General features: G+C 38.9%; 2 protein-coding genes across 3 annotated transcripts; one reads left to right on the top strand and one right to left on the bottom strand.

Moving 5' to 3' along the window:
• The first annotated feature begins 831 nt into the window (after window positions 1–831).
• On the top strand, window positions 832–4,493 carry LOC124917800 (CDT1-like protein a, chloroplastic). 2 transcript variants are annotated; one of them, XM_047458106.1, is made up of 8 exons: window positions 832–1,251; window positions 1,853–1,972; window positions 2,063–2,300; window positions 3,086–3,158; window positions 3,198–3,727; window positions 3,817–4,018; window positions 4,112–4,202; window positions 4,318–4,493. In XM_047458106.1, the coding sequence occupies exons 1-8, from the start codon at window positions 890–892 to the stop codon at window positions 4,373–4,375; spliced, it is 1,674 nt and encodes a 557-aa protein (XP_047314062.1). In that variant the 5' UTR covers window positions 832–889; the 3' UTR covers window positions 4,376–4,493. The 2 variants fall into 2 exon arrangements, with proteins under 2 accessions (XP_047314062.1, XP_047314061.1); XM_047458105.1 differs by having other exon boundaries at window positions 3,086–3,727.
• Window positions 4,494–9,249: 4,756 nt separating this feature from the next.
• LOC124917799 (actin cytoskeleton-regulatory complex protein PAN1-like) lies at window positions 9,250–10,550 on the bottom strand. The gene is made up of 2 exons (XM_047458104.1): window positions 10,233–10,550; window positions 9,250–9,909 (listed from the first exon to the last, which is right to left on the bottom strand). The coding sequence occupies exons 1-2, from the start codon at window positions 10,548–10,550 to the stop codon at window positions 9,250–9,252; spliced, it is 978 nt and encodes a 325-aa protein (XP_047314060.1).
• Window positions 10,551–26,758: the final 16,208 nt, after the last annotated feature.

Here is a 26,758-nt window from a genome sequence, read left to right as displayed (position 1 = left end):
CTCATTTTTGCTTGCAAAGTTGCAAAGATCATCAATAATAATACCATCATAAATAACACAATATTACAATGAAAGACATTTTTGAAAGTAACCATATTGAATAAAACAAAAATCCTAAGAAAAATATTGAGGTATCTCTTTGTACAAATATATTCCTCCAAAAGATAACGAAGAGAGAGATTATAGACATAACCATGACATCTAAGAGAATAACTGAAGTAAGATATTCAGATTTTTCAAAAACATATACTAGTTGAAGGAGTTTGACGAGATATTCAAACTGAGGTGCGCGATATTACTCATATATAAGAAGAGTCTCGAATCAATCATCCAACATAATTAGGAAACAAGTCAAAAGTTGAGTATTGATTATGCTGAAGTAAAAATACTCCCCCAATGTAATGCGAATAGTTATATTCATTTCATGTATTTATTCATGTTTATTTTTGCTAACAAAAGCGATTATATTTTTTCTAGTTTATAGACATTTTTAATGAAAAATTATAAATCACTTCTCTCAAAAAAATAAAATAAATAAATAAATGTTGAAGGATAATATCTAATGTTTTTTAACTTGAGAGTATAGATGAATAACCCCGAAAGGTTAAAGGGTAGATTTAACATTCTTCCCACTAAAAAGACACGAAACATGAAAGTGGAACGCTCGGCCCGAAAATGACGGGTTTGGATCGGAAGTAAAAACGGGCGGGGCGCGCAAATGCTCCGGAATTCTGACGTGGCAGCGCTCCTCCAGCTCAGCGGCAACCCTAGCTAGCTGCTAGACAAGATTGTTACCGTTACAACCCTTACTATAAATTAATCTTCTTCCTTTCCACAGTCCATCTCCAATATTCTCTGAAATCTCTTTGCTATACACAAACAAACAAACATGACATCTTCAGAAAAATCTCCCTTTGTTTCCTTCAAATCTAAGAAGATTCTTCGTTCATCTTCTTCCAAGCCTTCCATTGCAGATGGAGAACCAGCGTCCGTTCTTTCGGATCGGAGTCCTTGGAGTTCCAAGACGCCGGAAAAGCCAATCAATCCTCCACGGCGCACGTCTAATCGTCGCGCTGCTTATTCAGTGAAACAAGTGAGAGAGGCAGCGGAGAAGCTCCGGAACTCGCGTCTGCGACCCTCCATTGAGCCCGATTCAATTATTTGCGACGGGTTGGAAGCTGCAAGATCCTCTGGTGCTACAGAGATCCAACGAGCGAAGAAGACTGACGAATCATCTGATCTGCCAGAGAGGTTAGTAAAATTAGTAATTTATTTTTCTTTCTCTTTTGTGTTGAATCTCAACTTAGATGTAAATGATTGAATTGAAATAGGCTTTGGCTCTTGATTTCGTATTAGATATGCATATCAGCTGAACCTTGTTGCAATCTAGATTGCAATCTGAAGTAATGTGCTCATTTGGGCGAATATTCATCTTAGTGAAATCAGAATGCTTGTATAAGCTGATGCTTGGCTTGTGAATTGAAGGATTCCCATATTAGAGATTTCTCCTGTTTGGCCATATTAGCTTTCTCACTGCTACTGGTTTTGTTGCAATCTAGATTGCAATCTGAAGTAATGTGCTCATTTGGGCGAATATTCATCTTAGTGAAATCAGAATGCTTGTATAAGCTGATGCTTGGCTTGTGAATTGAAGGATTCCCATATTAGAGATTTCTCCTGTTTGGCCATATTAGCTTTCTCACTGCTACTGGTTTTGATGTTCAATGCAAATTGGATCGAACATACATTAATATTAAACTGATTTTTTGGTTATGAAACATGACAAATTATTCCATTTGACAAGATTTCTGAGTTTCTTTTCCTTTTGTTAATGAAATTGTGTTGTTTTCAGGTACCAGATGTTGATTAAGTTTTTTGATAGCTTTGACAACTCGATTCGATTGCTTATTATGAAAGGATCTATGTGCACATTTACAAATATTAGCTCCAAAATTGAGGCTTTCACTAATAGGTAAGATATGACTATTTCAATAAGTAAAGATCATACAATTGTATTAGCCACATAGTTTCACTGACTTGATTTGTGTCTCACCACTAATAGGAGGTTCACTTATAGTCATTTGGCACAACTGAAATTCATTTTACCAGAGGCAATAGAGATCAAGAAGATTGTTACTCGTGATGAACTGACTTTCTGTATGAAGCCAAATCTTCACATTACTTTGAACATTAATGCAATTACTGAAAGAAAGCAACAACTATCATCACAGAGTGGGCATCCTTACATGAGGAAGTTATTTCGTAGTCGGCTATTGGATTACTTTAAGTCTCATCCAGAGGTATGCATATCATTTCCTTAGTTGCAAAAAAAGATTGAATGGCTAAATATTTATTTTCATTTTGTGACTGCAATCTTATATTGAGGGTGTAATGGTCTTTCTGTTACAACTCATGTCATGATTTGGTTTGTAATGATTTTTCTGTGTTGACCATGAACCTGTGATCTTCATGAGTCATGATTGTATGAAAAAGAGTCACTTTTTCAAAAAAAAAATAAGCAATAGTAGAATGGTTTAATATTTTCATTTTGTGACTGCAAGCTTATATTCAGGGTGTAATGATTTATCTGTGACAACTCTGTCATTGTTTGTTTTGTAATGGTTTTTCTGTGTTAGTCCATGTACCTGTGATCTTCATGAGCTTTGGTTTAATAAAAACGAGTCTCACTTTATAAAAAAATAATCTTATATTGAGGGTGTAATGGGTCTTTCTGTGACAACTCATGTCATGATTTGGTTTGTAATGATTTTTCTGTGTTGACCCATGAACCTATGATCTTCATGGGTCGTGATTGAATGAAAAAGAGTCATTTTAACAATATAATGGTTTAATATTTATTTTCAATCTTGTATTCAGAAAAGGAGCAACAATAGAATGGTTTGATATTTATTTCATTTTGTGACTGCAAGCTTATATTCAGGGTGTAATGATTTTTCTGTGACAACACATGTCATTGTTTGTTTTGTAATTGCTTTTCTGTGTTCGTCCATGTACCTGTGATCTTCATTAGCTTTGGTTTAATAAAAATGAGTCTCACTTTTTCAAAAACAAATCTTATATTCAGGATGACATTCCCGAGGAAGAGTTACCGGAACCATTCAACAAGTCGAAGCAAGTTCTTCTTACAAGTGAGACAGGCAATTCATCCTTGGCCGGTGAAAGTTCAAGTGAGACAGACAATTCATCCTTGGCCGGTGAAAGTTCAAATTTTTTACCTGCATCTCATTTATCAAAATCTTTTAGTAGAGGCTTTTCAATGAAGGCTTTACAAACCGAGAAAAAATCAACATCTCCTTTTCAATCCATCCCGGTATCAAATTTGTCTGATTCAAAATTCACATCATCAACATTCGACGATGAATCACACCAATCATCCAGTTTACCTGTAACTCCATTAAAAGAAATGGTTGTTTCTAAAACTGCTGTAACTCCATTAAAAGAAATGGTTGTTTCTAAAACTGATGGTGAATGCACTTCCGGTGAACTCGTATTGACTCCACTGAAGCTGATGAGTGTCACACCAATAGTAAAGACTCAAAAGAGGTGTTTCATGACCCCCAATAATGATGCTGATACAAGTAAATTACTCAAACGCCCTCCACGAAGTAGGTCTTTGAAATTTGATTCTCCTACCAAATGTAAAAAGAATGTAAAATCAAATGATGATGACATCTTGGACATACTTCCTGACCATGTTCTGCAATCGGTAAGTCTTATGATTTTTGGTTTCATTTTGATTCTCATAAATGTTGCCCAAGATAAGATTTTAATTCAAATGATCGGTTTTGTGTACAGATAAGAGATAAGGAAATGAAAGCAATAGAAGAGCGAGATCCAGCCATATCACAAGCAAAATGGCGAAGACAAATGATATCAAGTTTACCTAAACTATTTGATACAATTGTCTTTTTATATCAGTCAATCAAACGGTCGGTTCTCACAAAAAATGATCTCATTCACAAGATCATTTCTAGCCACTTAGACATCGTCGACAGAAGTAAGCTATCTATATTTTTGAAAATTTGATTATGAATCGTTTTATATTGTTAAAATGTCTTACAAAATCTTCTCGGCGATTTCTGATGTTTAGGAGAAATTGAAGAGCAAGTCAGGCTGTTGCAAGAGTTGGCTCCTGAGTGGATTTATGAGAAGTTTGCATCAACTGGAGATCTTCTGGTCTAGTAAGATCCTTTCTTTTTCTTTTCGACTGAAATAATTCTGACAAAAATTCCGTAGTTTATACACAACAACAAAAACCTTTTAATAACATTTCAATAAAATTGTTGCTATTGACAGCGTAAATAAAATATCAAACCCCCAATCAATCCGAGCAAGAATGGCTGAAGCGAAGTGAGTCGCAAAGTGAGTCGACGAGGATATGGTTTTAGAGATAATATTGAATTTTGTATACGGTCTTAACCACAAGATTAATTATTTTTTGATTTATTTTTAAACTATCATTATTTAAATCATAAATTGGATAATTAATTTATTGTTTGATTTATTCTTAATCTATAAGTATTTAAATTATAAATTGGATTAGTTGGTTTAAAGGGAAAGCTCATTGTAATGTCATACTTCCTCATTCTTATTTGGATTGATATTACAACATTACTTGTTATGATTGTATTATTATATGATTAGTTGGGTTATATAATGCTTTTGGATGAGTGGAATTAGATTGGAATCTCATTAAATTAAAATTTATTTCATGTTGGGAAGTTCTATGAAATTACAGAAGAATTGTAATTAAATTATAATTTTTATAAAATAATATAATAAAAATAATTTTAATATTTATTTTCTATTTTATTAAAATATTGATTTAACACAATCAACTATAGTTTAAGGTTAATTTTTTTTTTAAGTTTCAATTTTTGTTAAAAAAATTATATGTTAAACATGTTAACTTTATATTTTAAAAAAAAATTATCGGTGATAATTTAATTTAAAAAATTCAAAAACAAAATATTATAATTTAAATATTATAAAACTTCTTAAATAATTATATATATATATATATATATATATATATATATATATATATTTGTTCAAAATATTAACTTACTTAAAAAAGACATCGATTCAATATTTTAATATTCTAAATTATAAAAATAAAATTATCGATTCAAAACTTTAATCGTGTTTTAAATGATAAAATAACAAGTTATGTTATTTGAAAAACCATTAAAAAAATCTGGAATTACAATTTCGACTTAAATAGAATGGAATTAAGAATTATAAAATTATACTAAATTAAATTTCATTAAAATTCTAATTTCAATTTTATTCTTAAAGGTTCTACCAAACTTAAGAATTAAAATTAGACTCTCCAATTTTAATGTCAATTATAGAGTTAGTTACCAAACACACTTTAACAATTGAGGAGATTACTTAGCAGGTTAAGTTATTATTACTCTCAAAAACATGTATTTTCTCCTCAAAGTATCTTCATTCCACATTCCATTCTTCTTCTTTTCTTTAACTAAGAAATATATTGTTTTTGTAGCTTCTGTTATTTTTGGCATATTTAGAATCCCACATCGGAATATAATGAGAATGTGATAAGTTATTTAGTATATAAAAGAAACTCTATTCACAATTAGAATAAAATCCCACATCGGAAGATGATGGGAGTAGAGAAAGTTTCTTAGTCTATAAAAAAGTCTCCCTCATAGGCAACATTTTGGCTGAACTCCGTTATCAAATTCTTAGTGTGTTCTTTCTTTCTTACTTTTTTTTTTTATTTTGTCAGTTTTCTTAACAATTGGTATCAGAGCCGAGGTTCGTCCTTGGCATGATGGTTGAGGTTGGGTTAAATTTCCAATTGAGTTGATATTCCTTGGTTTATGGTGGGGGTTTACCCCTTCCACTATCCGTGAATGAGACTCTCTTTACCCATTATATCTTAGAAAAAAAACCTGGTTACTATCACCAAGTCGGTTGTCTGTTGTGCCCAAACAACCAAAAGACCTAGTCACTACAACCCTTATGTGACTATTATATATGTATTGTGTGTATGCATATGCGTATAACATAAGTGAACATTTTTAGCATTTTTCTTCCCCGTCAAAACAGACGCATGTTTGTAAATGTTTATCGTACCCAACTATGTTTGTTTAATAGGGTCACAAAAAGAGATGCTCATTCTCTAGGATTAATTTTATATTCATATGTATTGTATTTGTACTTTGTTACATCTGCAAACCCTCACCTCTTTCTCTTCTTACTGAACTAGGAAATCAGATGATCGCCAAAGAACTGACACGTTCCACTAGTGCTTTTCTAGTCAATCTTACATCCTGCATAGTCTGCATCAAAATAACTAATTAAGTTGAAACTGGAATCTCTTGGATACCTTAGTCCAACACATTGAGTTCCCTTAAGATATTTTAAAATACGTGTAGCAGCTATGTAATGAGATTTTTTAGGATTAGTCTAAAATCTTCCACACACGCTGACAATAAACATGATGTTTGGTCGGCTGACTGTCAAATAGAGCAGGTAGCCAATGATCCCTTGATAGGTTGTGATATCAACATCTTGTCCGCCTTCATTTTTGTCCAATTTGCTCGATGAGTTCATGGGAGTTGAGGTAGTTGGACAGTTCTCCATACCAAATTTATTTAGTAATTCCTTGGTGTACTTAGCTTGATTTATGAAAATTCCACTTTCAAGTTGCCTAATTGAAGTCCAAGGAAGAACGTCAGCTCACCCATCATGCTCATCTCAAATTTGTCCTGCATCAACTTAGAAAAATTTTCACATAATTTGGGGTTAGTTGACCCAAAGATGATGTCATCCACATAAATTTGTATAAGTAAAATATGTGAGTCTTTGACAAATTTAAAGAGTGTTTTATCTACTGTGCTAATAACAAAATCATGTTCAAATAAGAAATGTTACAATGTGTCATACCAAGCTCTAGGAGCTTACTTAAGACCATATAAAGTTTTATCTAACTTTAAACATGATGAGGCGAAGTATGATATTGAAAACTAGGAGGCTGTTTAACATAAACATCTTAATTAAGTATATCGTCGTTAAGAAAAACACTTTTAACGTCCATTTGATATACTTTAAAATTTCTGACAACAACATAAGCTAAGAAGATTCTAATAGCTTCTGACTTGGCTATAGGAGCAAATGACTCATCGAAGTCAGTTCATTCCTCCTTTGCATATCCTTGAGCTACTAGCTTTGTTTCTCATAACTATTCCATCTTCATTTAGCTTGTTTCTAAATACCCATCTAGTTCCAATAACAGATTGACTATCTGGTCTAGGAATTAGATGCCAAACTTTGTTTCTTTCAAATTGGTTTAGTTCTTCTTGTATGGAATTGATCCAATCTGGATCAAGAAATGCTTCATCTACTTTCTTAGGTTCCATTTGAGATATAAAAGCAGAGTTTTCATATTCATCAATCAATTGATTTATGGTCCTAAGAGGTGTAGATGAATTTCCTATGATTAGTTCTAGTGGATGGTTTCTGTTCTATTTGAAGTTCGGTCCTAGAGGGTCGACTGTCTGATCAGCTATTCTAGCAACATCTAGACTGTCAGTTGTCTACTGACTTTCAGTTTGATTGTCTAGTTGAACATCAACCGGGTTAGTTGGCTAATCAGATGTGTTAGGATCTAGGTCGCGGCTGGAGGACCGGGGTTGGGCCGGTTAGCGCGTCTCACTCAAAGGTGGTGATTAATCCGGTTAGAGATTAACACCGGGGTTTCAATACTACACAAACTGTCACAAACCCTTGAATCAGATTCAAGCGCGGAAGATGTTTGTTTCAGGTTGAAGCAACACACTTACAGGATAGGCAGAACCGGTTTTTGGATAAGACATGTTTGGAAATTGATGAGTCGGTTCTTGTAACTTGGTGATTCGGTTTCGATATTGTAGAGTCGGTTAAAAAGGTGTAGGTCGGTTAGTGCAGCTCGGTTACAAAGTAAGTCAGACGGAAAGTAAATAACAAGACAGGTTTTTATGGATGTTCGGAGATAAAACTCATACGTCACCCCTTCCTCTCGAAACCGCGAGAAGGATATTCACTAAGGAATACAAATACAATCCGATCGAGACTTATTTCTTGCTCGATAACACCCGTATAATTTACACCGAAATTGTAAATACACACTTCAACTTTAGCACTTAGGCCTTTTCTAGAGAGAGAACACAATCTTATCACTTGTAAATTAATTGTCCACTGTGTCCCGCATTTACTCCTCTTCAGCTGCTCCTTTTATAGGTGAAATGTGCCAACGGTCACATTTCATTTCCTTGAATTTGATTGGTTGAGCAGAAGTTCAGTGATTCAGACCTGGCGGTCAACCTTTCAGACCTGGCGGTCTGTTCTTCCAGTATGTAGGACAAACCGGCTAGGTTTGTCTTTTACTCAATGTGGTAACTGTCGGTTAGACAGTTGTCTGTACTTGGAAGATTGCCTTTCTGATTTATCCTGAAGTGGAAAGATCCTGTAGGACGGTTTTCTACAGCCTGCAAACTGTCCTCAAACTTGTATGAATATGTAAATGTTCAGTCTGTTCCTTTGGTATCATTCTCAACAGATACCCGAAATATCTTCTTATGCTGGTCGGTTATTTGCCTTAACCGGATGGCTTCCGGTTATTACTTTGGCTTCTGGTCGGTTAATGACCGACTATCTGGTGTTTCCAGCCTTCGGTTTTGACCGATCCTGTCTTTCTTTGTGCGGTCATGTTTCTGGTCGGTTTGATAACTTGACCGGTTGAGTTTTCTTAACCGGCTCAGTGATCTGACCGGTTGGTTTTCTCAATCCGGTTGGGTACTTTGACTGGTCCGGTTCTTTGTTCCTGCATTGGAGATTTATTTATGTTAAGTTTTGTTGACCGGTCTAATTTTATCTAACAATTTCTCCCTTTTTGATTATTTTATTTAAAATTATCAAAATCATGTAAGATTGCAAATGTAGGCCGGTTCTTTATTTGACCGGATTTTTTGAAACTAACTTGGGAGAATTTTTCGAAAAATTTGGAAAAATTTTGAGAAAAATTTTCGAAGATTCTAATCTTTTATCTTATCAATTTCTCCCTTTTTGATTATTTTATTTAAAATTATCAAAATCATGTAAGATTGCAAGTATAAGCTGGTTTCAAAAATAACTTTATATATATAAAAGTAACCGTAAAAGGGGAAAATATTATATGTGTAGAAACCGAAATAAACATAGATTAAGAAAAGAGATCCCCTATTTTGATTCGGATGGCAGGAAGTCTTTCATCATGTCATCGGTTGGTTGTTCCTCATCCGGTTGAGCCGTTCTTGAAGATGAACCTCTAGCTTGCGGTTGACCGACCGTGCTGATTGGAACCGTATTGAGAACTCGCTGTCTTGTAGATCGCGGCTCGAGATTCTCTTCGATTTCATCCTCGGTTTGAAGAGCCGGGTTCGGTGGAGTTTCGATATTCGTGTCGGTGATCCTCTCCAGCATCTCGGTTACTTGAACATTCCTTGATGGTGTTTTCCTTTTCCGTGTTGCCGGAACCGAAGAGGAAGAAGCCGCCTTTTCGTGAGCCGTTTCGTAGTTGTGGTATGTGTCTTGTTGAGCTTTTAACCGATTGGCCTCTTTGACTTGTTTTGCCGCCATGATTTTTGCGAGTTCCGGATTTCTGGCCGCTATATTTCGTGCGCGTTCGTCCAAATCCGCTTCAGACAATCGCGGTGCCTCCTTCGCTTTCCTCGTTTCTTCGTCCAGCGCATCCTGAATATCCTTAGCTGCTCGAGCGTTTGCCTCCTCAACCGCTGTATCGGCAGCCAGCTTGGCCTTCATCAATTCATTTACCTGCTCGGTGACCGCCTTGAGGTCAGCTTCAAGTTTTTCGTTGCGCTTTTCAAGACTTGCATTCTTCTTTTCAAGACTTACTTAATTTTTCTATCAATTTCTCCCTTTTTGATTATTTAGAATAAATATTCAAAACATGTAGTGAGTGGCCGGTTTGAAAAACTTGTGTTTGATTGTTTTTGAAGAAAATGTTTCAAAAGCATATGTTTGATTTTTCAAAAATATATGTTGAAACTACCATAAAAATAACATAACTAAGTTCCGAGTCATAATTAAACATAAGTTGTTTTGACTGAAATAAAGAGAGATTAGGGCTTGGATGGTCCCCCCTTGTGACGCTCCTTTTCCAGTTCTTTCTCAAACCGTCTTCTTTCTTCTTCCTCTCTTGCCTTCCACTCCCTCTCACGTCTTTCAGCATCAATCATCATTCCGGCCCATACACTTGAGTGACCGGTACCCTTTTTCTTGAACCCAAAATTGGTACAGACCGGTTTTGGTGGAGGCGGTGGCAGAGCGATAATTTGTCTGACGCTTGGAGTTGCGGTTGAGCCTTCGGTTGTCCTTCTCTTCCGTTGGTTAAGTTCCTCAGCATCTTCTTCTTCATCGAGCGGTTGTGCATTCAGTACGACTGGTACAGCTGCTCTTTGTTCTGCCCGTTTGATCACGTTCTTAACTGCGCTTCGTTTCTTCTTATTCCTTGTATCCATTGAGTGGGACGATTGAACCGGTGGGAGATTCTAGATGTTGGCCTGTTCCTCCTCGTTGCACTGTTGGGCAAGCTCGTAATCTTTGTCTTCAATCTCCTTCTGCACCCGTTCCCTTTCTATTTCTTCCTCTTGCAACTTCTTTGCGGTTTCAGCATCCGTCTCGATTTGCGTTTGGGTTGTGCTGACTTGAACCTTGGACATCTCCTCAATTTGGATGGCCATTGCCTGCAACATGTCTAACAATGGAGCGGTTGCGGTTTGGACGGACTCGGCGATCAAAGATTTGATTGAGGTCTGCATGGCCGTATCCATCATGGATCTTATAGAGTTTGACAGGTTAGCTTCAGCCGTTGCAATTCTTTCGTCGGTTGTGGCTTTAAAATTTCCAAGGCATGAGTCAACCGTCTCAACCACCGCTTGCTTAATTTGATCAATTTCCGGAGCTTTGGCCGTTTGAGAAAATTCTTGTTCCAGGTTTTCAGTTGTTCCGGATGTCTCACCGCCCATATAAAATGGCTTACTTTGATATAAGTCGGCATTGTTGAGTTGGCGGTTGCAACCTTTCCTCCACTGCATATCAAAAAGATCGAGATTTTGGACGAGCTGTTCTCGCACCGCGAGAAACCGTTCGGCCATTCTCATTTCAATCGGAGATAGCGACTTTCCTTGAGTTTCTTGAAAGGCATTCTCCACTGCCTGTAACCGAGCGTTTTCAAGGATTACTGTTGTTTTGCTAAAAGCAGGTTGAATAAGGTTGGTGTTAGCTAACTGAAGGGCCCTCTCTTCCAGCCTGATGAGCTTGTCCCAATATTTGTTGCCGTTCAAACCTGGAGCCATGTCGGATATTTTTGTTTCACATCGGAGCTTCACCCACAGGATATATGGAGCTATCGTTTCACTGGCACCCTTGTTCATGTCCCTAATGAGTTCCTCGAAGACTTCATCTTCTTATTCTGCGGTAAAGGTAACCTCATCCCCGATTATGGCTTCTGGTTGAGGACCGGTTTGCAGCGTACCTCGTCCTGTTACGGTTGTATCTTCGATAAGAACCCCTTTGCCTTTGTCGACCTGAACAGAACCTTCAGGTATTGTCGCTGAGTCAGATGGCCCATCTAGAGCCGATCGGTTTTCTGGAGCTGTCTTGCCTCCTGCGGAACCGGAAGGTTCTTGTTCTTCAAAATTTCCCTCCAGAACCGGAGGTGTAATCTCTATTGTATTTGCCGCTTCTTTGACCGGTTGAACTTCTGTCTGATCAGGTATCTCCACCTGATCAACTGGCTTCCGACGACTTGAAACATCGTCCTCTTCGGTTTCCTTTGTGATCTCTTGGACCACATTTTCAATTGCTTCTGAGGTATTCAAGCCCACGTCGACTAATACCTCTTCAACTCGTTTACTTGGTGACTTGGAGGTTTCAGAGTGAATGCTTACCTCTGCTTCCTCCTTGGAAACGGACTTGTTTTCTTGGCTCCCCGAAGATTCAGTTTGCCTTGGAGAATTGGATGGAACAGGAGTAGGAACAACAGTGTTGATGGGAGTGGGTTGAAAGACGTCTGCGGTTCTTTTTGGTGGATTGTCCGAGGAAAGCGTTTTCTCGGAGTCCGCCGGTTTCATTGAACTCTTCCTCGCAGCTACCTTCTTTCTCCTCTTTGGTTCTGGTGAGGCTTCGGTTTCAACCGCTTTTCTTGCCGGTTTCTTCTGTCTAGTTTCTTCTTCAGCCGGAGCCGAGGAACTGTCTCCTTTGGACGATTTCGTTCTTGAGGATTTGGGTTTGATCGTCTTCTCCGGTTTTTCGATCATTGACTCTGAGTCAAGAATAGTGGAGATTGGAAGCGGTTTACCTTCACCCAGTTCCATGTTAAGGAGCTCAAGGATTTTGACGATCTGCATTGCAAAGGCCTGCACCCGGCCATCTTTCTTTATCACCATCTGGCAGAATTCTTCGTAAATAACATATCCCCAATCCACTTTGTCACCGCGTACAATGGCCAACAGCATTCTGAGTTTGAGTTTCGTCAGGTTGTCAAAATTTCCTCCTCTTCCCTGGATTGACCGGGCGATGACAGTCAGCAACCATCTGTATTCCGGTTTTAGCTTATTCCTCCGGCTGGAATGGATCACCAGATCTTGACCTGAGAAAGAAACCACCAACCGGACATCATTTGATTCTGCATCAGTTAGATCAATCTTTAGGTCCACACCTGTGTTGGGTAGACCGAGAGCTTCAGCAAAAAGCTCTTCGGTGATGAGAATAGCCTTCCCGTTGACTGTGGCCGAGATCTTCCTCTTCGACAGTGTCGCCGTCGCCAGGAACTCCGTCACCGCCGCCGGATAGATGATGAACGGACCAGACAGAAACTTTTCCAGCCCAGAATCTCTTAGAAGTTGAAGAACAACCTTGTTTTTGTCGTCGGCATGTTCGTCAATATCTGCGAAATCCACTTGTAACATCCATTGGAATGGAGCTTTGCTTAGATCCATGATGATTTTGAGAAGAAGATATGAAGATCGATGAAGATCGGAGAGAAGAAAGCTCTTGAAGATTTGAAGATTTGAAGATTTATAGAGAGAGAAAGCACAAGTGTTGAATAGGATGATGTGAACTTATATACATGGCGGTTCTGAGCGGTTTGAAGATGAACCGTCGATTGATGCTTTTGGCGCCAATTTTCCCTCCAAAAGTTACTGCCGTAACTTTCGGCGGTAAAAGCGGAAATTCAGTGGGCGGTAAATTTTGTAAGGTAAAACCGTGGGCGGTTGCGGTTTTTCAAATTTTTCATTTTTGCTCGAGGTTCCGGTTTTACTTGAAGACTTGCTAACCGGTAGTTTTTTGGTTAACTTTAAGTTTTTGTATAAGTTTCAAGAAACCGGAAGGAAAGATATGACTAAAAACCGGAGACTTTGAAGATTAAAATATTTCATAAATAAATAAAGTGGTGAACATTGAGCGGTTCTGGTCGTACAACAAAATGACCAGAAACCGGAGAAGAAAAACAAGAAAAGATAATTTAGTCTTCTGTGAACCATCCCCCTTCCATCCTCCTTTCATACCACTTTTCCATGGTGTTTTCGGGAGACCGTTCCTCAATTCTTGTTATCCACCTATATATCGTGAGTATGGAGATAGTGTTGGATGGTCCAACCGGAACACCGGTTCCAAGATTGCGACGCTTGGACATTAGGAACCGGGTGATTTGAGGAGCGTAACTGGTCCTTCCCCTTGCAGCGGTCATGAGCTGCTTCAGTTTGTTGAAGAGGTAGGTTGCCTAGTTGATAGAGGAATTGCGAATGATGGCTATCATAATGTCGAATGCCTCCCGGCTGTAGTTCTGGTTCGGCATTCGGCCTATGATAGACCTTTGAACCAAATCATGGAAGATTTGGTAGTGAGGAGCGAGAGTTTCTTTCTTCCCAAAGTCTTTGATCGGAGAGTAGGAAGAAGAGAAGATCTTGAAGAAGTCTTCCTTAGCCGCTAGGAACGGCGTTGGGAAGTCTGAGAAACCTTCGGTCGGAAGGTGAAAGAAGTTGGCGAATTCCTCCTCGGTAAACTGAAGGAATTGGTCGTCGATGATGGTGCGGATGCTGCCATCATCTAGAATATGACCATTGTTGAAAAATTCACACACCTCCTCCACGAGGATGGTGTCTGAACCTTTAAGGAAGCCTTGCAGCCCAGAATCTATGATATGCTGAAAAATGCATTCATAGTATGCGCTATCTTTGATATCTTCAAAGTCGATGATAAGAGTATTTCTGAGTTCTGCAGACATGATGATGAAGAGGGTGTTGGAAGGATTTTTTCTTAACTTTCAAGTTTTAGAGAGAAGGAATGCTTGAGGCGTGTTTTGAAAATAAAGGAGTGAGCCTCCTTTTATAGCTTGGAACGGGTGAGAGCATTTAATGGGAATATTTGAAAAATCTAGCCGTTTATGTCTAGTCATTAATGACTTTGTAATTTTTCCAAGAGAATACAAGCATGTCTTGTTGAATTAATTCAGGCATGCTTTTTGATAATGAGAATTTTTGTTTCCAAGAGATTTGATTTTGATACGACACATTGAATATTTGATCATTTATGATTTTTAAGTTTTAACTTAAAAGAGGAAAGAAATCTGATTCATTGATTGATGTGCAAAACCGGTAGTACAGCAAAATTACCGGTTTTGTGAAAAGAGATAAAAGAAAAGAGGAAAGGACAGGTTAGACGTTTGATGACTCAGCCGCTTGATTTCTTCTGGCTTTGACTGCTTCCCACCGGTCGATCATCTCCTGTACTCTTTCCTTGGTGAGCACATGCCTTGGATGAAGAGTTACGAATGGTCCGGAGTGGATGTCCAGACTTGCACAGATACCGCTTAGCTGAGGAGCGTAGCCGGTTTTGTTGGAAAGGAGCATCTTCTTCAGGTTACTAAAGATGATCCAGGACCAGTTAACCGGTGTCCCAACCGTTACAGCGATCATCATCTCGAAGAGCCTTTGGGTGTAATAGTAACTTTTCTCTCTACACAAGACAGATTTTCCCAGAATCTCGCAGAGAAGCTGGTACTTATGAGAAAGTTGGCTTTTAGCACCCCAGGGTTTAACCGGGATGTCAGATCCTGAGAACCGGCGACACATCTCTTCCATTGTCACCGGGGAGTATGTTAGGTCGGTTACCCCTTCATTGGGTAAACCGCAGTATACAGCGAAATCCGTCTCGCTGAATAAGAACTTTCGACCGTAGACTTGTGCAACGATGATATCTCGATGCACTTCTTTTCCGGTTTGAAAGAATTCTTCGACTACGAGGTAGTCAAGAATGAATCTGTTCTCAATAAAGCTTCTTATCCCGCTTCTTTCTATAGCTAAGAACATTTCCTTGACTTCATGATCTTCATATTGGTACATTGAGTTAAAATCTGCCAATAAAATTTTCTTTGCTAAGGAGTTGGTGTTCATGTTCTTGAGAGAGAGGATTTATCTCAAGAATGATACTTGTGAATAGTAAACTTGTGAGGTTTTGTGAAGGATTATAGTTGGTTTATATAGCCCGGGGTTCGACTGGTTTTAATGAGTTTAAGCATGCTTGATGATGTCATCAGCTACTTAATAGACCTTAACTTGTTGAAGTAACTAAAGTTTATTTCCAAGATAAAATCTAATTATTACCAAGATAACAATGATGACAAATATCTATTGACAAGATGTGAGTCTCCCTCTCTTGATGATGGACACATGTCGTCATCTCGATTGTGGTAGACTTATTTTTATTTATTACAGGCTTCATTTGACAAAATATGCATGAAAAACTCAGTCAGTCATCTCAGGTTAGCGGAGAAGTTCATTCTATCAGACCAGAATGCATTTGTACTAAGCGGTTTTCCATGACCGGTTTTAGTATGATATTTTATTCCAATTGTGAAGAAACGTTGATTTATGTCAACATTTTTTCAACTTTGGATTTGTCTTATCCACTTCAACCCGGTTATTTCAACCGTATAGTAAATATACATATGATTTGAAATTATGAAGTGATCGGGCATAACCGGAGACTCCCTCCCGGTTAGCATTTTTGATTTATCAATGGCCTATCTGAATATGGTTTGAGAAGCTTTAGCTTCTCCCTGAACACATATCTCGGTTTCTTACATGCATGCATAATCATTATATCAATTGATTAAGATTAGTAAGTCCCAAAATATTTCGAAAGTGAGAGAACTTAGCTTCCTGTAGCGGTTTTGTGAATATATCCGCTACTTGTTGCTCGGTCGAGACATATTCCAGCCGGATGTGTTTCTCCTGAACATGCTCCCGGATGAAATGGTGTCGGATATCGATATGCTTTGTTCTTGAGTGCAACACCGGATTGTATGTAATCGCTATGGCGCTGGTGTTATCACAGAAGATTGGAGATTCCTTGGCTTCTATCCCGAAATCCCTTAGTTGCTGTTGGATCCAGAGGAGTTGTGCACAGCAGCTTCCAGCCGCTATGTACTCTGCCTCTGCGGTTGATGTTGCAACGGATGTTTGTTTCTTGCTGCTCCAAGTGACTAACCGGTCACCCAGGAACTGACAGGTTCCACTTGTGCTCTTTCTATCGATTTTGCATCCTGCGTAATCGGCATCTGAGTAGCTTATAAGATTGAAGCTCGAGTCTTTTGGGTACCAAAGTCCCACTTCTTGAGTTCCCTTTAGGTATTTTAGAATTCTTTTGGCCGCCGTATAATGTGATTGCTTTGGATTTGCTTGGAACCTTCTGCACACTCCAACCGCAAACAAAATGTCAGGTCGGCTGGCTGTTAGATATAGCAGTGATCCGATCATTCCTCGATATGCTGTGATGTCAACGGCTTGACCATCATCATCTTTGTCTAGCTTTACGGAAGGACTCATTGGCGTAGCCTCTTCGGCGCATGTATCCATCCCAAATTTCTTCAGCAGTTCGGCTGTGTACTTCGGTTGGCTTATGAAGGTTCCGGCTTCAATCTGCTTAACCTGAAGTCCTAGAAAAAAGCTCAATTCTCCCATCATACTCATTTGAAATCTATCAGTCATCATTTTCGAAAACTTGTCACATAATTTTGGATCGGTTGACCCGAATATGATATCATCAACATAAATCTGAACAAGTAAGATTTGTTCCTTCCTTTCAAATTTGAAAAGTATTTTGTCTACCGAACCTATTGTAAATTTGCGATCAAATAAAAATTGTGTCAAAGTATCATACCAAGCTCTTGGAGCTTGTTTCAAACCGTAAAGGGCTTTATTCAGCCGGTAAACATGGTTTTCATGTTCTGGATTTTTAAAACATGGAGGTTGGTTAACGTACACCTCTTCATTTACTTTACCGTTTAGAAAAGCACTCTTAACATCCATTTGAAAAACTTTGAAATTTTTGAAAGCTGCATATGCTAAAAATATTCTAATGGCCTCAAGTCTAGCTACAGGGGCAAATGATTCTTCAAAATCAACGCCTTCTTCTTGTTTATAGCCTTGAGCCACTAACCGGGCTTTGTTCCTCGTAACTAAACCGTCTTCATTGAGTTTATTTCTGAATACCCATCGTGTTCCTATAACCGGTTTGTTTTTCGGTCTAGGGACTAGGTACCAGACTTTATTTCTCTCAAACTCGTTTAGTTCCTCTTGCATTGCTAAGATCCAATCTGGATCTGACAATGCTTCATCCACCTTTTTCGGCTCAATTTGTGATATGAAAGCAGAGTTTTCATAGTGATCCAAATTTTGTTGCCTAGTTCGGACGGGTGAGGATATGTTACCTATTACTAGTTCAAGAGGATGATTTTTGTTCCTTCTGAGGTTGATCCGAGACGTGTCTATCAATCTTTCGGTTGTCTGATCAAGGTTAGACTGATCGGTAGGTTGAACAGAGTCAGACCGACCGATTTCTTCAGTAGAAACCGAAGCGTCAACTTTCTGCGGTAAATCAGCTTGATCAGGCTGAATTTCAGCATCAACCGCTTGGTCCTTGACACAGCGTCTAAAAACCGGAACCTCGTCTTCATCATCAGAATAGATATTAAAATTTTCCATTCTGTTGTGAAGGTCGAAGGGTAGTGCAATGTTTCGTTCAACCGATTAATCGAAAACAACGTGTGCTGTTTCTTCAACTGTTAAAGTCCTAGTATTGTATATTCTATAGGCTTTACTCACAGCTGAATATCCCAACATTATTCCCTCATCGGATTTAGCATCAAAAGCGGTCAAGTAATTATTGCCGTTATTGTGAACAAAACATTTGTTACCAAAAATTCGAAAATACCGTACGCTTGGAACTTGATCAAAGTAAATTTCAAAAGGATTTTTAGAAAACCGTTTAGTTACTAAAGATCGATTTCGTGTATAGCAAGCGGTGTTGATAGTTTCAGCCCAAAACTTTTGAGCGATACCCGAATCAGCTATCATTGACCGTGCGGCTTCCTTGAGAGTTCGGTTTCTTCTCTCAGCCAGGCCATTTTGATGAGGAGTTCTGGCACTAGACAACTCGTGCCTAATACCGGAATCATCAAGAAAAGTAGTTAAATTACTGTTTATAAACTCAGTTCCTCTATCGCTTCTGATTTTGTTCACTCGAATGGATTTTTCATTTTGTATTCTCAAAATCAATTTAATCAGGTTTGGAGTTTCTTGATTTTTAGAAGCTAGAAAAGTAACCCAAGTAAATTTAGAATAGTCATCAATAACTACCATAGTATAATGCATGCCTCCTAAACTAGTTACTTTGACCGGACCAAACAGATCCATATGCAAAAGCTCTAAGCATCGTTCAGATTGATAGTTTCCTTTACTTTTGAAAGATGATTTTACTTGTTTCCCCATTTGACATGCAACACATACTTTATCTTTTGAAAATTTAACGTTTGGAAAACCGTGAACTAGTTCCTTGGAACAAATGAAGTTAATCGTTTTGAAATTCAAGTGATTTAACCGTTTATGCCAAAGCCAGTTTGGATCATTTCCGGCTATCATACACACAGGTTTTTCAAAATCAGTTTTCCAATCGACTTTATAAATGTTTCCCATCTGGTTACCGGTTAAAAGAATGTCATTATCTTGATTTTTGACTAAGCATGAGTTTTTATGAAATTCAACTTTGTAGCCCACATTACACATTTGACTTATGCTTAACAGGTTAAAATGCAGTTTTTCTACCAATAATACATTATTTATGGATAGATCACCATGGACAATCTTACCCTTGCCCACGGTTTTACCTTTCGAGTTATCCCCGAATGTGATGACTGCTCCGGTTTCGTACTTGATATCGATTAGTAGCTCATTGTTTCCGGTCATATGCCTTGAGCATCCGCTGTCCAGGTACCATTCTGAAAAATTTAGCTGGTTGCTCCTCCTGACCTGCAACAAACAATTATTTACACCTTTTTGGTACCCACATTTAGTTGGGTCCTCGGTTGATTAGTCCCTTTGGGATCCAAACTTGAATAAGTCGGATCACCTTCCCGGTATCTGTCTTTATAACATTTGGCTTAACTTCTTGGCTGTTGCTCAAGAATGCCATATGTTGTGATGAGTTTCTTTGATGTCGAGTTTTATTTGGTTTACTTGGTTTCCGGTTGACTTTCCTTCTCTCAGGATGAAGCCATTTTTCAGATTCAGTAGGACTTACATATTTAAGTGTTTCTTCCGGTTTTAGGTCATTTTCGGTTTGTGAACTCTTGACAAATTTTATAAACGGAAGATTATTTTTCGTGAGTTTTATCCCGTTAGACTATTTTGTTTCATTTTGTTTATAACCGATACCATACCTACACTTCGGGTGTCTTTTGTAGTTACACATTTGTTTCACTACTTGTCGTGATCTCTCCCACGCTGCAGTGACGTACATTGCTCGTTCATCAGTTTCGGTTACCGGTTGAACTGTCTTCTCATTATCGGAGAATAGTTCATCCGGTTCATACATTTCAATTTCACATGTTTTATCATATACATTATTTATCTGTTCGGTTTGAGTTTCTACAGGGGTCGGTATGTATGCAGATATGTTTCTGAACTCAGCAACCATTTGGTTGAGTGCAGAAACCAAATCTTCTTTGGTAAACTCATTAGAAGAAAAGTCGAATACCTCTTCGTCGTTTGCCATGAAACAGGTCACTTTCTCTTCACTATCTTCATTATCGGAGTATGCCCACTCGCTTCCACCGTCGGATGCAATGAGCGCCTTCTGAATCTCTTTTCCTTCGTCAGCATGTTGATCATCGTTTCTCCGGTAGTCGTTTCGTTGGTTGTTGTTTCCCCGGTAGTTGCTCCCTTGATAATTGTTTCCCTAATACCGGTTGCTTTGATAGTTGTTCCCTTGATAGTTGTTTCCTTGATAGTTTCCTTCCGGTTTTCTATCATCTCTTCTTGGTTTTCTACACTCTGACCTGAAATGTCCAAAACCGTCACAGTTATAGCATCACTTGTTTGATTTATCTACATAGTTATAATTAAAATCGTTATTAGATGGTGGCTGACTCTTCTTCATTTATTTCCCGAATTTCTGAGCTAACATCGCCATCACATCTTCAGTAATTTAATCGGTGTTTTTGACTGGAACCGGTGCGGTTGATACTTGGACCGCCGGTTCCACCGATGTAACCAAAGCTCTGGTTGCGGTTGATGTGGATGCTTCGTCTTCGATCCGAGACTTGATCTCGAACTCATAAGCTTTTAGATCCTCGAACACATCGTGCAACTTCATCTGCCCAAGGGTGCTTGATTCCCTCATCACCATGGTCTTGATATCCCACGTGCTTGGCAAAGATCTTAGGGCTTTGATAATTACTTCTCGGTTGTCATACTTCTTTCCGAGTGTTTGAAGTTCGTTGACTACACTGGTGAACCGGTTGCTAAATTCTTTCATGTTTTCCCCTGGTTTCATCCTTATATTTTCATATTTCTGTGTAGCCACCTAGATTTTGTTCTCCTTGGTTCTTTCGTTTCCCTCGTGGATCTGAATGATCGTTTCCCAGGCTTCCTTTGCATTTTCACACTTTGATATTTTGTTCAAAGTGTTATCATCTATAGCCTTGTAGATGTGCCTCATGCAATGGTTGTCCAGGTTACTCCGTCTTCGATCTTCACTCGTCCATAGTTCTGTCTCCTTGTTGATCTTGATCGGTCCCTCTTTCAGGACTCGGCTCATCTCATCATCTAATGTAATCAGATGTAGATACATCTGCTTCTTCCAACTGCTAAACGCTTCGCTGTTTAGCATTGGCGGCTTGTCGCTGTGGGTCATGCTTCCCATCTTCTTTGGTTGCTTGAATGCTGAGAACCTCGCTCTAATACCACTTGTTAGGATCGGGGACGCCCTTGGAGGACCGGGGTGTTTCCGGTTTTAGGAAGGGTGGCCGCTTACAACACACAACACACTTTGGTGATAGTCCGGTTAGAGACTAAAACCGTTCTCAACACTGCACAAACTGTCACAGACTCTTGAACCGGGTTCAAGGGCGGAAATGTCTGTTTCAGGTTGAAGCAACTTATGCGACTTTAGATGATGTTTTAGAAGGAGTCGGTTTTATGGATATGAGTGACCGGTTTTAGGAGTATGATTAGTTTGAGGTTAGGCTAAGTAATAAAAGCAAAGGAAAGAACTCGAGACAAGGATTTGTTTATGGATGTTCGGAGCAAACCCTCCTACGTCACCCCTTCTTCTCAGGTTATGAGAAGGATCTCCACTAACTTTTATAGTTAACAACAGTACCTCCGGTCGAGCCCAACTTCGCTACTCGCCGGTTACACCAAACTCACACTTTGATGTAATACAACCACTCAACACAACACAATACAGAAAACTTCCGGTTTTAGACACACCGGTTTTGGAATAAAACAGTTTATCTCTCTAGAACTTAATGCTTTTCGTAATTCGTAATGTACAACTTTCAGATTTGATGATGCATTAAATGAAGACGTTTCGTCTTCCTTTTATAGCTGAGACGACCCAACGGTCGTTTTTCCTCTCTCTCTTCTGGATTGGTTGATCGTTATCACGCCTGGTGCAGAGAGGTTGCTTGCACGCTTCATCTTCCTCAACACCTGGCAGTCATGCAGGCAGCTCTGAGCAAGAGATGACATAGCCGGTTTTTAGATTTGGACACGTGTTGGACATGCACTTCCGGTTGTCAACTTCGGATCAATAAAGCATCATTGCTTTCCTCGCATGCTTCCGATCGGATCTGATCTTCTTTTATTCTTTCAAGACACGTTTCTTTCGTCATGGTACGTCACTCTTGAAGTTTGAATTTTTCCGGTTCTTGTGTCTTGTGCAGTATGATCCGGCTGGTGTGTAAGTTTTGTCTTGGCTAACCGGTTGCTTGAGAGAGTAAAAACCGGTTCCTCTGATCTTTTAACTTGATCACCTGAAACTAGTTTCTTTGAAGTATAGTAGCAACCGGTTTTGATGCCCCAACCTGTTCATACGGTTTTGATCTGTACCTGCACATGAACGTTAACAATTGTTTAGTCCATCTGGCCGGTTCCGAAAATTAACTTACTTAATTTTTCTATCAATTTCTCCCTTTTTGATTATTTAGAATAAATATTCAAAACTTGTAATGTGTGGCCGGTTTCGAAAATTAACTTACTTAATTTTTCTATCACAAAGGCTAAGGAGATCTCGGCTTTTAGTTCAGCCGGTATGTTGAGGTCGGTTAACCCCTGCTTTGGTAGGTTAAAGCATCTGGCAAAGTTATTTTCGGTAAAGTCAAATACGATTCCTCCTACCTTTGACTAGATGTGAGTGTCAAAGTGAGGAGTTCCACGAAAAACCCTGGCGTTGTAAAAGAACTTCAGGACAGACTTAGAATAGATGACATGTTTGTCATCTAGAAAGTGTTGGAGACCAGTATCTTCAAGTGACTTGATTATCTTGAAGACCTCATAATGCTCAATGCTTTGAGCAGAGTTGAAATCCACTTGAAGGATGTTCGGAAACTGAGACATTTTGTCTTAGTGAGAGGAAGAGTTATACAACTTGTGATTGTTTTGTTTAAGGTTTGTTCAACTTATATACTAGTGGAGAGAGGATCTTATTATCCAGGTATCACAGGTGATAATGTCTATTAACCATAGGATAAAGAGTTTTGCACGAAATAGGCATGTCTACAGCCTGGGATGTTGGTCATAGACCTGGACCATGAAAGATATCAAATCTTCACGTCTTTTTAGGTGCGACCATTTTACTTTGAAAAGGTAATGTGTCAGGACAAATAAGTTTAAACACAGGTAATTATTCCACTTTTGTTTGAAGTTCAAATAATCTGAGATAAACTATTTCCAAACCGGTCATCAGTTATCAGTTGTTCGTCCCGATGCGGTTATTTGGTGCATGCACTAAGTAACCGGTCGGTTTACTCTGACTGATAGACCAGGCGGTTCTTCCATAGATACCTTGGAGGATTTGAAATCCGACAATTTAGGAGGAACTACCAGTTTTGTCTGTCCGAACCGATTTCCCTTTTTAAGCATCCTTAGGGATGATCTGACTAATGTCGGTTAAACCGAGTGTAAGTCTGAATTGAGAGAACATAGATTCTTGTAGAGGTTTGGTGAAGATATCGGCTACTTGTTGATCTGTTGGTACGTATTCCAACCGGATATGCTTCAGCATGACATGTTCCCGAATGAAGTGGTGCCTTATGTCAATGTGCTTGGTTCTAGAGTGTAGAACCGGGTTGTAAGTGATTGCTATGGCACTTGTGTTATCACAGAATATCGGAGACTCTTCGGCTATGACACCGAAATCCTTCAGTTGTTGTTGGATCCAAAGAAGTTGTGAACAACAGCTTCCGGCCGCCAGGTATTCAGCTTCTGCGGTTGATGTAGCCACCGATGTCTGTTTCATGCTATGCCATGAAACAAGCCGATCACCTAGGAATTGGCATGTTCTGCTGGTGCTTTTTCTATCAATCTTGCAACCTGCATAGTCTGCATCTGAATAGCTCGTTAGGTTAAAGGATGAATCCTTTGGATACCACAGGCCGACGTCAGGTGTTCCCTTTAGGTATTTCAATATTCGCTTTGCAGCTGTGTAGTGGGATTGTTTTGGATTGGCTTGGAATCTTCCACACACACCGACTGCAAATAGAATATTCGGTCTACTTGCTGTCAGGTATAGAAGAGAACCGATGATGCCCCGGTAAGCGGTCAGGTCTACCGCTTGACCCTCATCATCTTTGTCCAATTTGACCGATGAGCTCATTGGAGTAGCCGCTGAGGAGCATGTATCCACCCCAAATTTCTTTAATAGTTCTTTAGTATACTTGGGTTGACTGATGAAAGTTCCTTCTTCGAGTTGTTTAACCTGAAGACCTAGGAAGAAACTTAATTCTCTCATCATACTCATTTCAAACTTGTTAGTCACCAGGGTTGAAAATTTGTCACATAACTTAGGATCGGTTGAACCGAAGATGATATCATCTACATAGATTTGAACAAGTAGGATATGTTCCTTTTTCTCAAACTTAAATAACGTTTTGTCCACCGAACCGATGGTGAAGTCATGTTTTAACAAAAATGCGGTTAGTGTGTCATACCAGGCTCTAGGTGCTTGCTTTAGACCGTATAAAGCTTTGTTTAACCGGTATACATGATTGGGTAGTTCGACATTTTTGAAACCGGGTGGTTGTTCAACATATACCTCTTCACGTAGATCACCATTTAAAAATGCACTTTTAACATCCATTTGGAAAACCTTAAAATTTTTGAATGCAACAAAAGCTAGAAAAATCCTAATAGCTTTAATCCTAGCTACAGGGGAAAATGATTCTTCAAAATCAATGCCTTCTTCCTGTTTGTAACCTTGTGCCACCAATCTGGCTTTGTTCCTCGTGACCAAACCGTCTTCATTGAGTTTATTTCTAAATACCCATCTTGTTCCTATAACCGATTGATCTTTCGGTCTAGGGACTAGGTACCAGACTTTATTACTCTCGAACTGGTTTAATTCTTCTTGCATTCCCAAGATCCAATCCGGATCTGACAATGCTTCATCCACTCTTTTTGGCTCAATCTAGGATATAAAGGCGGAATTAAAGTATTTCTCCAGAATTTGACGCCTAGTTCGAACAGGTTCTGAAGGGTCACCTATAATTTGCTCAGGAGGATGTTTAGTGTTCCTTTTGAAATTTGGTTCAGGGATGTCTACCAAATTACCGTTTGCTTGATCAAGGCTAGACATATCGGTAGGCTGAGCAAGGATGTCAGACCGACCGATTTCCTCGGTTTGGACCAAAGTGTCAGCTTCCTGTCGTGGGACAGCTTGATCCGGCTGGATTTCAACATTACCCATTTGGTCATGGAGAAACCGCCTGAAAACCGGAATCTCATTTTCACTATTAGAATGGATATTGTTATTTTCCAGTCTGTTGTGTAGATCAAAGCATGATGCAGTGTTACTTTCAACCGATTCATCGAAAACAATATGAAGTGATTCCTCCACGGTTAAGGTTCTATTGTTGTACACTCTATATGCCTTACTTACTGCTGAGTAACCTAACATGATCCCAATATCGGTTTTTGCATCAAAAGCAGAAAGATAGGTTTTACCATTTATGTGAATATAACATTTACAACCGAAAATCTTAAGGTACTTAAGGTTGGGAACCCTATTAAAATATACCTCATAAGGTGTTTTGTTATGAAACTTGTTAATTAAAGACCAGTTTTGTGTATAACATGCAGTATTGATAGCCTCAACCCAAAATTTTTGAGCAATGCCCGAATCAGCTATCATGGACCGTGCGACTTCCTTGAGAGTTCGGTTTCTTCTCTCAGCCAGGCCGTTTTGTTGAGGAGTCCTAGCACTAGACAACTCGTGTCTAATACCGGATTCATCAAGAAATGCGGTTAAAGTACTGTTGGTAAATTCGGTACCTCTATCACTTCTAATGTTATTAATGCGAGTTGATTTTTCATTTTGCAAACGTTTAAGCAGTGTGATCAAGTTTGATACGGTTTCACGTTTGGATGGTAAGAATATTACCCATGTATACCTAGAGTAATCATCAACAACTACCATGGTGTAAAGCATACCTCCTAGGCTGATGACCTGAATCGGTCCAAATAAATCTATGTGAAGAAGATCTAAGCATCGGTTAGATTGAATGTGTCCTTTACTCTTAAAGGTTGACCTAGTTTGTTTACCCATTTGACATGCTGAACAGACCTTATCCTTATTAAATACTATGTCAGGAATTCCGTCGACTAACTTTTTACCGCGAATATAGTTTAAGGTTTTCATGTTCAGATGGTTTAGTCTTTTATGCCACAACCAGGTTTGATTAGTCTTGGCTATCATGCATACAGGATATTCTACCTTAGTTTTCCAGTCTACCTTGTAAATATTTCCTAGCCTATTCCCGGTTAGTAGTATGGTACCTTGAGAGTTCTTAACTAAGCATGCATGTTTAAGAAATTCTACCGTGTATCCAGCATCACACATTTGACTAATGCTTAGTAGGTTAAAACGTAGGTTTTCAACTAAGAGTACATTATCAATTGTTAGGTTGCCATGGACAATCTTACCTTTGCCCACAGTTCTACCTTTTGAGTTGTCACCGAAAGTGATTAGTGCACCGGTTTCTATTCTGATGTCGGTTAGCAGGTTGTTGTTCCCGGTCATGTGCCTGGAGCAACCACTATCCAAGTACCATTCAGAGTTTCTTAGCCGTTTCTTTAAATCCTGCAAAATGTACATATTTACAACT

This window comes from Impatiens glandulifera, unplaced genomic scaffold, assembly GCF_907164915.1.
Source record: "Impatiens glandulifera unplaced genomic scaffold, dImpGla2.1, whole genome shotgun sequence".
Lineage (NCBI taxonomy): Eukaryota > Viridiplantae > Streptophyta > Magnoliopsida > Ericales > Balsaminaceae > Impatiens > Impatiens glandulifera.
Note: the sequence above shows the minus strand (reverse complement) of the source record. Positions and strands in the feature narration are given on the sequence as shown.